This window comes from Panulirus ornatus, chromosome 54 (assembly GCF_036320965.1).
Source record: "Panulirus ornatus isolate Po-2019 chromosome 54, ASM3632096v1, whole genome shotgun sequence".
In the NCBI taxonomy this organism is placed as follows: Eukaryota; Metazoa; Arthropoda; class Malacostraca; order Decapoda; family Palinuridae; genus Panulirus; species Panulirus ornatus.
Genome location: NC_092277.1, coordinates 4,973,316 through 4,986,004, shown reverse-complemented (window position 1 = coordinate 4,986,004; position 12,689 = coordinate 4,973,316). Strand labels below are relative to the sequence as shown.

The window sequence follows — 12,689 nt, the reverse complement described above, 5'->3', positions numbered from 1 at the left end:
ATTTTTGCTTTCCGAGATAATGTTCTCGACTTCCACACATTCTTCAAGGCTCCCAGAATTTTCGCCCCCTCCCCCACCCTATGATCCACTTCCGCTTCCATGGTTCCAGCCGCTGCCAGATCCACTCCCAGATATCTAAAACACTTTACTTCCTCCAGTTTTTCTCCATTCAAACTCACCTCCCAATTGACTTGACCCTCAATCCTACTGTACCTAATAACCTTGCTCTTATTCACATTTACTCTTAACTTTCTTCTTTCACACACTTTACCAAACTCAGTCACCAGCTTCTGCAGTTTCTCACATGAATCAGCCACCAGCGCTGTATCATCAGCGAACAACAACTGACTCACTTCCCAAGCTCTCTCATCCCCAACAGACATCATACTTGCCCCTCTTTCCAAAACTCTTGCATTCACCTCCCTAACAACCCCATCCATAAACAAATTAAACAACCATGGAGACATCACACACCCCTGCCGCAAACCTACATTCACTGAGAACCAATCACTTTCCTCTCTTCCTACACGTACACATGCCTTACATCCTCGATAAAAACTTTTCACTGCTTCTAACAACTTGCCTCCCACACCATATATTCTTAATACCTTCCACAGAGCATCTCTATCAACTCTATCATATGCCTTCTCCAGATCCATAAATGCTACATACAAATCCATTCGCTTTTCTAAGTATTTCTCACATACATTCTTCAAAGCAAACACCTGATCCACACATCCTCTACCACTTCTGAAACCACACTGCTCTTCCCCAATCTGATGCTCTGTACATGCCTTCACCCTCTCAATCAATACCCTCCCATATAATTTACCAGGAATACTCAACAAACTTATACCTCTGTAATTTGAGCACTCACTCTTATCCCCTTTGCCTTTGTACAATGGCACTATGCACGCATTCCGCCAATCCTCAGGCACCTCACCATGAGTCATACATACATTAAATAACCTTACCAACCAGTCAACAATACAGTCACCCCCTTTTTTAATAAATTCCACTGCAATACCATCCAAACCTACTGCCTTGCCGGCTTTCATCTTCCGCAAAGCTTTTACTACCTCTTCTCTGTTTACCAAATCATTTTCCCTAACCCTCTCACTTTGCACACCACCTCGACCAAAACACCCTATATCTGCCACTCTATCATCAAACACATTCAACAAACCTTCAAAATACTAACTCCATCTCCTTCTCACATCACCACTACTTGTTATCACCTCCCCATTTGCGCCCTTCACTGAAGTTCCCATTTGCTCCCTTGTCTTACGCACTTTATTTACCTCCTTCCAGAACATCTTTTTATTCTCCCTAAAATTTAATGATACTCTCTCACCCCAACTCTCATTTGCCCTTTTTTTCACCTCTTGCACCTTTCTCTTGACCTCCTGTCTCTTTCTTTTATACATCTCCCACTCAATTTCATTTTTTCCCTGCAAAAATCGTCCAAATGCCTCTCTCTTCTCTTTCACTAATACTCTTACTTCTTCATCCCACCACTCACTACCCTTTCTAATCAACCCATCTCCCACTCTTCTCATGCCACAAGCATCTTTTGCGCAATCCATCACTAATTCCCTAAATACATCCCATTCCTCCCCCACTCCCCTTACTTCCATTGTTCTCACCTTTTTCCATTCTGTACTCAGCCTCCCCTGGTACTTCCTCACACAAGTCTCCTTCCCAAGCTCACTAACTCTCACCACCCTCTTCACCCCAACATTCACTCTTCTTTTCTGAAAACCCATACAAATCTTCACCTTACCCTCCACAAGATAATGATCAGACATCCCTCCAGTTGCACCTCTCAGCACATTAACATCCAAAAGTCTCTCTTTCGCACGCCTGTCAATTAACACGTAATCCAATAACGCTCTCTGGCCATCTCTCCTACTTACATAAGTATACTTATGTATATCTCGCTTTTTAAACCAGGTATTCCCAATCATCAGTCCTTTTTCAGCACATAAATCTACAAGTTCTTCACCATTTCCATTTACAACACTGAACACCCCATGTATACCAATTATTCCCTCAACTGCCACATTACTCACCTTTGCATTTAAATCACCCATCACTATAACCCGGTCTCGCGCATCAAAACCACTAACACACTCATTCAGCTGCTCCCAAAACACTTGCCTCTCATGATCTTTCTTCTCATGCCCAGGTGCATATGCACCAATAATCACCCATCTCTCTCCATCAACTTTCAGTTTTACCCATATCAATCGAGAATTTACTTTCTTACATTCTATCACATACTCCCACAACTCCTGTTTCAGGAGTATTGCTACTCCTTCCCTTGCTCTTGTCTTCTCACTAACCCCTGACTTTACTCCCAAGACCTTCCCAAACCACTCTTCTCCTTTACCCTTGAGCTTCGTTTCACTCAGAGCCAAAACATCCAGGCTCCTTTCCTCAAACATACTACCTATCTCTCCTTTTTTCACATCTTGGTTACATCCACACACATTTAGGCACCCCAATCTGAGCCTTCGAGGAGGATGAGCACTCCCCGCGTGACTCCTTCTGTTTCCCATTTTAGAAAGTTAAAAAAGTACAAGGAGGGGAGGATTTCTGGCCCCCCGCTCCCGTCCTCTCTAGTCGCTTTCTACGACACGCGAGGAACGCGTGGGAAGCACTCCCTCACCCCTATCCCCAGGGATAATACACATATATATATATATATATATATATATATATATATATATATATATATATATATATATATATATATATATATATATATACACATACACACGCACACACACACACACACACATACATATATATATACATATGAAAAATGTAAGAAACAATTTAGAAAACTGAAACTTCTAGCTTGAAATGAAAATGAAAAATGAATGTCACATACTGGTTCAACCTCTGGCTATGGAAAAAGGAAATGTATAATCTATTTACATATATATATATATATATATATATATATATATATATATATATATATATATATATATATATATATATATATTATCCCTGGGGATAGGGGATTAAGAATACTTCCCACGTATTCCCTGCGTGTCGTAGAAGGCGACTAAAAGGGGAGGGAGCGGGGGGCTGGAAATCCTCCCCTCTCTTTTTTTTTTTTTCCAAAAGAAGGAACAGAGAATTGGGCCAGGTGAGGGTATTCCCTCAAAGGCCCAGTCCTCTGTTCTTAACGCTACCTCGCTAATGCGGGAAATGGCGAATAGTTTGAAAGAAAGAAAAAGAAATATATATATATATATATTTTTTTTTTTCGCTGTCTCCCGCGTTTGCGAGGTAGCGCAAGGAAACAGACGAAAGCAATGGCCCTACCCACCCCCATACACATGCATATACATGTCCACACACGCAAATATACATACCTACACAGCTTTCCATGGTTTACCCCAGACACTTCACATGCCCTGATTCAATCCACTGACAGCACGTCAACCCCGGTATACCACATCGCTCCAATTCACTCTATTCCTTGCCCTCCTTTCACCCTCCTGCATGTTCAGGCCCCGATCACACAAAATCTTTTTCACTCCATCTTTCCACCTCCAATTTGGTCTCCCACTTCTCCTCGTTCCCTCCACCTCCGACACATATATCCTCTTGGTCAATCTTTCCTCACTCATCCTCTCCATGTGCCCAAACCATTTCAAAATACCATCTTCTGCGCTCTCAACCACGCTCTTTTAATTTCCACACATCTCTCTTACCCTTACGTTACTTACTCGATCAAACCACCTCACACCACACATTGTCCTCAAACATCTCATTTCCAGCACATCCATCCTCCTGCGCACAACTCTATCCATAGCCCACGCCTCGCAACCATACAACATTGTTGGAACCACTATTCCTTCAAACATACCCATTTTTGCTTTCCGAGATAATGTTCTCGACTTCCACACATTCTTCAAGGCTCCCAGAATTTTCGCCCCCTCCCCCACCCTATGATCCACTTCCGCTTCCATGGTTCCATCCGCTGCCAGATCCACTCCCAGATATCTAAAACACTTCACTTCCTCCAGTTTTTCTCCATTCAAACTTACCTCCCAATTGACTTGACCCTCAACCCTACTGTACCTAATAACCTAGCTCTTATTCACATTTACTCTTAACTTTCTTCTTCCACACACTTTACCAAACTCAGTCACCAGCTTCTGCAGTTTCTCACATGAATCAGCCACCAGCGCTGTATCATCAGCGAACAACAACTGACTCACTTCCCAAGCTCTCTCATCCCCAACAGACTTCATACTTGCCCCTCTTTCCAAAACTCTTGCATTTACCTCCCTAACAACCCCATCCATAAACAAATTAAACAACCAAGTATACATCAGCTGATTGGTATAAACAAAGACACACAGCTATGACGTCATATATGTAAATATGCCAGACAGACAACGAACGTACCACAAACTTATTGTTGGCATAAATAGATGATTTATTAACGAATTCTAATATCAATAAAGCTATCCAAATTAGATAGCTTTATTATTTTAAAATTTTTATATTTTTTCCGAAAATTTTATTGTTGACATCAATTATCAGTTAATGTCTAGATAAATAATTATATTCTTATCAAATAACGTCTGGATGAGGATTTTTTCACAATAATTACCATAAAATAATTGATTATAAAAAAGGTCAGGTATTGTAAATTACATCTTATCAAGTACATATATTATTGTATAAATATGCAATGTTAATTCTCATGAGGGTGTGTTGCTTGAGAAGGTGGGAGGATCATCATGGCTACTTCCTTTGTTGCAGATCAAACAAGTGTTTCAACTGATCCCACTGAGAAAGGTGCTCATTGGGCTTTGCTTAAGGTGCAGAATGTTTGTTATCACTCAAGATATGGATACATCCTTATGCTGTAGCTTTTGATATGCTTGACTGTTAAGGAGAAAATGGTTTTGATGTAGTAGTCATTGTGTAGCTGGCGTGATGACTAACACGTGAGACACCAACAAAGTATAATACATAGTTGACCTCATGGCTGTGGAGAAGGAAGAAGCCTTGATGGTGATACAAACATTGTTTATCTGATTATGTAAGGTTGCATTCTCACACATCATATCCATTTTTTGATGCATCTGTTTAAAGGTTTCATCCATATTAAAGAAATCCTAATTTGACAGTTGAAATGAATTATTACTTAATTTCTTTAATTTTCATTCTATTATAACTCAGTATATTATTTTGATATATATCATGCTCATGACATCAATAGACTGGGTGTGTACATATGAGAAGTTTTGTCATGAAGTGCAGAAAAGGCAGTTATTTAAAAAGAATTGCTCAGAAATGTTGCAGATGTCTAAGATGCCTCAGTTTTTATAAACAAGCTGTTAAAGATGAAAGAACTTCTTGAATTTGTGATATTGTATCATTACTTACTCCTCTCTCCATGGAAATAGGTCAATCAGAATTTTATTCTCATATCACCTGGATGGAGACATGAAAAGGGTGGATGTAATGGAACTGAAATGTTTGTGGACAGTATGTGTTGTGAGAAGGTTTGATGAAGAAATGATAGGGTAAGAGAGAAGTGTGGTTGTATGAGGAGTATGCATGAGAGAGCTAAAGAGGCTGTGCTGAACGGTTTGGACTTGTGGAGAGGATGAGTGAGGAAAGGCTGCATGAAGTGGAGGGAACTATGAAAAGGGGGAATCCAAGGACGAGGTTCAAGGATATAAGGAAAGATGTTATGAAGGTTTAAAGCTTCAGAGAAGCTTCAAAAGCTGATGACGTTTGGAAGAGTTTTTGAGAGTAAATGTAAATGAATGTGAGATAATAAGGGTTAATCTGAGGATGAGAGAGGATGGTTTGAGCTTAAGCATGATTGGAAAAGACCAAGAGAGTGGAGTGATTTAGGTACCTTAAGAGTGGTCATAGCAGTGGATGAAACCATGAGAAATGAAGCGAGTTATGGGCTGGGAGAGGGTGCCAAGGTCCTGGATGCATTAAGGAGTATGGGAAAGGGGAGGTCAGTGTTTGTCAGGTTGAAGGTGGATATGTTTAATAGTATTACATTTCCAACAGTGTTGTATGGTTGTGAACCCCAGGCCTTTCCTGAAAAAGAAAGGAAGAGGATGGTCTTGTTAATAAAGTATGAGAACTGTGTTGTGTGAGGTGGGTTGATTGTGTCAAGAATGATTATAAGAAAGAGATGTGGGACTAAACACAGTCTCAGAGAGCTGATCAGGGTATGCTGAACTGGTTTGGAAATATGGAAAGAATAAGCAAAGAAAGATAGAATAAGAGGATCCATGAGTCAGAATTGGATGGAGGAAGGGGAGGGGGAAGCTAGGAGATGGAAGGATGTAGTGAAGGGGGCTTGAACATTCAGAAGGGTGGAAGGATTGTGTGGGATAGAGTGAACTGGATATATTGGTATATTGGGGAGCAGCATGCCATCTGTGGGCTTAACTAGGGCCTTTGAAGTGGTCGAGGTGAACTAAGGATTGGTCTGTGTAGTTTTAATACATCAGACATGACAGCTAGAGAATGGATGTTTGCAAATGGGGCCATTGTTCCTTTGTTTGTTCTTGATTCTAGCTTACTAAGGTGGGGAGAGGCAGTTAGATTTAAGACAAAATACTGATCAGTATGAAATAAACTGAATCACAATTTCAAGTAGAAACCCTCCTGATTTTAGAATCGGCTTGTGTTTGAAATAAAAACTTGTCCCAACATACAATTTACTACTTAAGTATACCTGCATCCCAGTACTGTCATTCCCTAACCATAGATCACGTCCTCACTTTTTAGGTTATACTGCACTTTCATTAAGTAAACTCTTAACATCATTTATATGACCCTTATTGGATATATTTCACTTTCTGATTATCGGTATGGTTTAATTTGTATTTGGGTAAACTGCAGGGTTATAGTTTATGTAACAGTACTGCTGAAGGTTTTGTGATTCTTGTCAGCCATCATGCAAACTGCCCCCCTGGTTTTTCTTGTCCCAGAAAGGATCAAAAGTTGCACTTTTAAGATCCTTGCTGAGGACCCCCAAAGTGTCACTGAACCTGTGCTTGTTAGCTATAAGGAGATAAAATCCACCGTTGTAAGGTAGTGAGCCCTCACATGGTTTTAGTTTGTGCACTCTGCCTGGCATGAACAGATTTTTCTGTGATAGAAAAAATAGTTGTTTCACCATTTCTTTTTTTTTACATTGCTTTTTCAAATTGATTTGGTAAGTTAGGCTGTAGGATTAAAAGAGAAAACTTGTATTTACAACATACAGGGAGAACTAAAAATTAAATTTGTCAAGAAATCTCAGTGGTAGCTTTATAGGCACAATTAGTAAGTGTTTATTAACATATGACTCTGTATCCTGTGTAATATTTTACACTCGTGTAATACATTACACAGGATGGTTTGTAGGGTAGAGTTAGCAGGCTGTTTGTTGTGGTTTGCCCATGGAAGATCAGCTGCTCAGTAATGATTAATGCCTGACTAACTGACACCATTTGCTTTAGAGGTGACTAAAGCTAGATGGTGTGCTCACAGTTGGCATATACATGTCTAATCATTGATTATGCACATATGTATTAGCATGCCTTGCCTCGTCATTGAATTCTGACATTTCTAGATATTGTCTGTAGAGGACCAACAATTATAGGTAAAATACTTGCTCCATTTTTTTCCCCCAGGAAGTTCATTTGAAGCTGAAATGAATGTAAGAGTATCTGCTGATGTCTGAGCTAGATTATCCTTGCCAAGAAATCTTATTAGGTTCTTAAAAGTTTTTCTAAATTTTCATAAAGGACATGTGGAAATTTCAGTTTTCTTATTTTATGTAGGTTTACTCAATTATTATATGAAACAGTAATAAAAGATTTCATACAGAAAGGCTCCATTACAAGTCACTCCAATACAAGTGGTTTTGGTTATAAGTTGATGACTTAAGCAACATTTACCTGAAACTTGAGAACATGTCAAAAGAATTTTAGATATGCATGTTAATATGATGGCTACTGACTAATTTGTTGCTCTTAGTATTAGACAATTGTTATTTCTCCATGGCATCATACTACTATTGTTGGTTTCACCTATTCTTCATTCTGTGTATCTGTTTTATCTCACCTCAAAACAAGATTATTAGAACCTGATGAAGTCCTTAGAACTTAATATGGTGGGAAGATGCCCATCAGTTGATAGCTATACCTTTGGTAAAAATAAACCAAGGAAAAGTATTATTCTAGAGGTAAAGTAAGATGTTTTAAAGCTTTTTTTTACTTAAGGACAGTGGGCTGTCCCCAACCAACATTAGTGACAACATTTCATGCTAATACAAACAAAATAGAAGAATGCTTTGTATCACACCTTTTAATTGCTCCTTAGATAGATTTTATTCCTTTCATCTGCCATTTTCAAACTGTGTACTTTTTAAACAAATTATTTGCTTGGCTTAATGTTTTGTCCCTGGTTTCTTTATATAACATTTGTTCCTTTAAGAACAAACACTTGTAAAGCCCTAATTAATTTCTACTTCTTCAGTAACTTCATTATCTTCCACTCAAGATGGCCTGCATTAGGGCATGTTATTTGCCCATGTCATGTTCACAATAAAAAAAGAGTTCTTTGAGAGATATATGGATAAAGCAACCAGAGGACATGATATAGAATTAAGCAGGAAACCTGTTACAAAAGATGTAAAGAAGTATTATTATTGTATAGGATTGGTAGATGAATGGAATAAAATGAACTGAGGGAATGTTTAATGCCAACAGCATTCACATATTTAACAAATTATATGATAGTAGAAAATGTTCAATAGATGGGCCCCACAAGTGTTAAAACTCCCTCCCCTTGTAGTAGAGAATGGGAATGATAAATAGGTAATTAGGTGTTTACACACATACACATACTTCTACAGATATTAATTTCATCATTAGTTGAATATCTGTAAGGGTTTAGTGTATGCCAGTTTGTCAAAACCAGTGGAACCCAATTGCCCTAAAAGATTTATAAGAGCTATTAACACCTTAAAAAAAGACAAGAATATACATATTACTAAAGCAGATAAGGCTAACACTGTTGTGATTTTAGACAAAAGTAACTATTTATCTAAAATGAGTGATCTTTTAAATGATGACACAACATGTTCTAAACTCAGTAAAAATCCCTTAGAAGCAGTTGATTCCCATTTCAATAAAGAAAGAACTTGTTGTTGAAAGGTAATGGTTCTCTTACCAAAAGTTTGTCATCTTTGTCCCCTTCATTGCCATATATGTATGGACTTATCAAAACACATAAACAGAATTTTCCCGCAAGACCTATAGTGAGTTCAGTAGGCTCCATCACATATAAACTGTCAAAATGGTTAGTTTCTTTATTAAGCCCTTTAGTGGGTAAGATATCAAATTCTAATATGTAGATTTAGTGAACAAGCTTAACATTATCAATGTTAATTTTGATTTTGAACTTGTTAGCTGTGATGTTTCCTCACTTTTCACAAAAGTTCCAGATGATGACGTTTTAGAATATTTAGTTGATGTCTTGGATGATATTCATTTACCTGTTTCAAAGTCTGTTTTCAGTGAACTGATAAAATTGTGTATAAAAGACTGTGTATTTCCGTTCAATGGAGATTATTATGCTCAAAAATTTGGTATGGCAATGGGTAACCCTCTTTCACCTGTACTAAGTAATCTTTATATGGCATTTTTGAAGCAAAATTACTAAAGGATATCTTACCTTCTAATGCAATTTCGTTTAGGTATGTAGATGATGTTCTTTGTGTTTGGTCAACAAATGAAAATTTACAAATATTTCTCCCCTTACTTAACAATTTAGTACCTCCCATCAAATTTACTTTAGAAAATGAAAATAATGGTATGCTACAATTTTTAGATGGCATGATCCATAGGCAAGGAAACAAGTTTAAGTTTAGCATATACAGAAAATCTTCCATTGTATGCTCATATATCCATTATTACTCATCTCAACATGACAGAGTTAAATTATCATGATTTTTCCTTAGGGCATTACGTATTTGCAGTCCAGAGTATATTGATGATCAGTTTGAGAAAATATATTCTATTGGATCTAAGTTAAAGTACCCTAGATCTTTCATAGATAAATCCCAAAAGTTAGGAAAGAAATAATTTTATAGAGTTGAGCCCAAGCCTCCCATTGACACCAAGAATGTTTTAGTTCTCCCTTTTAATTATAATTTTACTTCACTTCCCATGTTGCTTAAATCCTTTGATGTAAATGTTGCCTTCAGCAACAATAATACTATAAAGAATATCTTAATCAGGAATATACCAGAAAATGCTCCTCTTTTTTTTTTTTTTTTTTTTCCGCTGTCTCCCGCGTTTGCGAGGTAGCGCAAGGAAACAGACGAAAGAAATGGCCCAACCCATCCCCATACACATGTATATACATACGTCCACACACGCAAATATACATACCTACACAGCTTTCCATGGTTTACCCCATCCATAAACAAATTAAACAACCATGGAGACATCACACACCCCTGTCGCAAACCTACATTCACTGAGAACCAATCACTTTCCTCTCTTCCTACATGTACACATGCCTTACATCCTCAATAAAAACTTTTCACTGCTTCTAACAACTTGCCTCCCACACCATATATTCTTAATACCTTCCAAAGAGCATCTCTATCAACTCTATCATATGCCTTCTCCAGATCCATAAATGCTACATACAAATCCATTTGCTTTTCTAAGTATTTCTCACATACATTCTTCAAAGCAAACACCTGATCCACACATCCTCTACCACTTCTGAAACCACACTGCTCTTCCCCAATCTGATGCTCTGTACATGCCTTCACCCTTTCAATCAATATCCTCCCATATAATTTACCAGGAATACTCAACAAACTTATACCTCTGTAATTTGAGCACTCACTCTTATCCCCTTTGCCTTTGTACAATGGCACTATGCACGCATTCCGCCAATCCTCAGGCACCTCACCATGAGTCATACATACATTAAATAACCTTACCAACCAGTCAACAATACAGTCACCCCCTTTTTTAATAAATTCCACTGCAATACCATCCAAACCTGCTGCCTTGCCGGCTCCTAGATGCAGCTATAAAGTGCCTTGTGGAAACTGTGATAAATTTTATGTTGGTCAGACTGGTAAGGATCTTTCTGTTAGACTTAAGCAACATAAATATGGTATAAGAACGGGACAAGAATCAAATGCCTTGTTTAATCATGTTAAAAACTATGATCATTGTATTGACTGGAGTAATGCCATCTCAGTTATTAACTCTATTACCAAGAGAAATATCACTGAATCTGCTATTATTAAATACACAAAAAATTATAATCTTAATATTAGTAATGGTCTGTATAAATTGGATAACTTTATTGTTGATAAAATTTGTAAAATAATAAGTTTATGATATGCTCGTTGTCTGTCTTTTGGACAAGCGCATTTTTACCAAATGGCATCCTAGCTATGTCTCTTTGTTGTATATCAACTGACTGTTATATTTCTCTCTTGCGTCTTCCCTGATGATGTGATTATTACACGAAAGTGCACTTGGGAACTTATTGTGTTTCATTTTCCCCATGGACGTACAGGAATATACTTGATTACATATACAAATAAATAAAGAACAGGCCATTGAATTCAAGCAGCCATTCCAATGAAAATACATAGTTGGGGAATAACATAATTGGGGTCATAATAGCAACAATTAATTAGAAAAGAGCTTAAGATCAGGTTAGGGCTTGATACTTGTATGTTTTAGATAGGGCGCACGACTCAAGTCTACATATTTTTGCCTCTATTATTACTGTAATCCAGGGGATGGAAAACAGGCAAAGTTTTTGTGATTATCTTGCTGGAAAAGTTCATGTCAAACTGAAAAAGTACTTCCTCCTCACACTGCATCTGTATTCCAGCCAATGGACCAGGGAATGATATCTATTTTCAAGGACCACTATTCAAGGAGGGCATTTGCCAAGCTGGTGACGGCTACAAATGATGACCAGATGACTGTGCAGAAAATGTTGGAAGTCCTTCAGCATCAGATATGCCATCACGCTCATCTGTCATGCCTACAAGCTTATCACCAATGTTGGTATCACTCTCGTTTGCCCTCTAGTGTTTTCATGTTGAAATAAACCATTATATTCTTACCTAATAACGTCTGCAGTAATCATCATGAAATAATACATGAGATGACACATGTATAGGTATGGTGGGATGCCCACGCCAGGTGGACTCAGCCAGCCGCCAGGGTAGACGCCATTGCATGAGAAAACCTTCACCCAGTGGATACCCTCTACACTACTCGTATATTTAATGACACCAGCGACCTTATCCCTTTCCAAGGAAGTCTAGTGAACAAGGTAATGGTTGAGTAGTAGTTTCTGATAATAAAGTTATGGTCAAAGATATGAATTTAAGCTATTGATTGGGGAAAATGCATTAATAAGGGGAGTGTAATATTGAAAAGGCATGAGCGTTACCTTAGACAAAATATAAAGGATGTAGCTTAATAATGCTTGCTGAATGCAAATTAAAATGGATGTAGGTGGCATGTAACTCAATATTGCTTGGTGAATGCAAGATAAAATGGATGCAGGTGGCATGTAGCTCAATATTGGTTAGTGAATGCAAGATAAAATGGATGTAGGTGGCAAGTAACTCAATATTG

At 37.9% G+C, this 12,689-nt stretch overlaps 1 protein-coding gene across 7 annotated transcripts in view; it reads left to right on the top strand.

The window, feature by feature from the left end:
- LOC139765362 (uncharacterized) overlaps positions 1–12,689 on the top strand; it is a 574,294-nt gene that overhangs the window by 286,594 nt on the left and 275,011 nt on the right. For 3 of the 7 annotated variants that reach the window (XR_011716650.1, XM_071692742.1, XM_071692743.1), the window contains exon 3: positions 4,792–4,850. The exons of 1 other annotated variant lie outside the window; for it this stretch is intronic. Coding sequence is in view for 3 of the 6 variants with exons in the window: in XM_071692742.1 (XP_071548843.1) it covers positions 4,792–4,850 (59 nt within the window). In the remaining 3 variants the exon portion in view is untranslated. Of the gene's footprint in view, positions 1–4,791; positions 4,851–11,931; positions 12,107–12,225; positions 12,382–12,689 lie in introns of all 7 variants that reach the window. 3 more of the 7 variants (XM_071692741.1, XR_011716649.1, XR_011716648.1) reach the window with 3 other exon arrangements.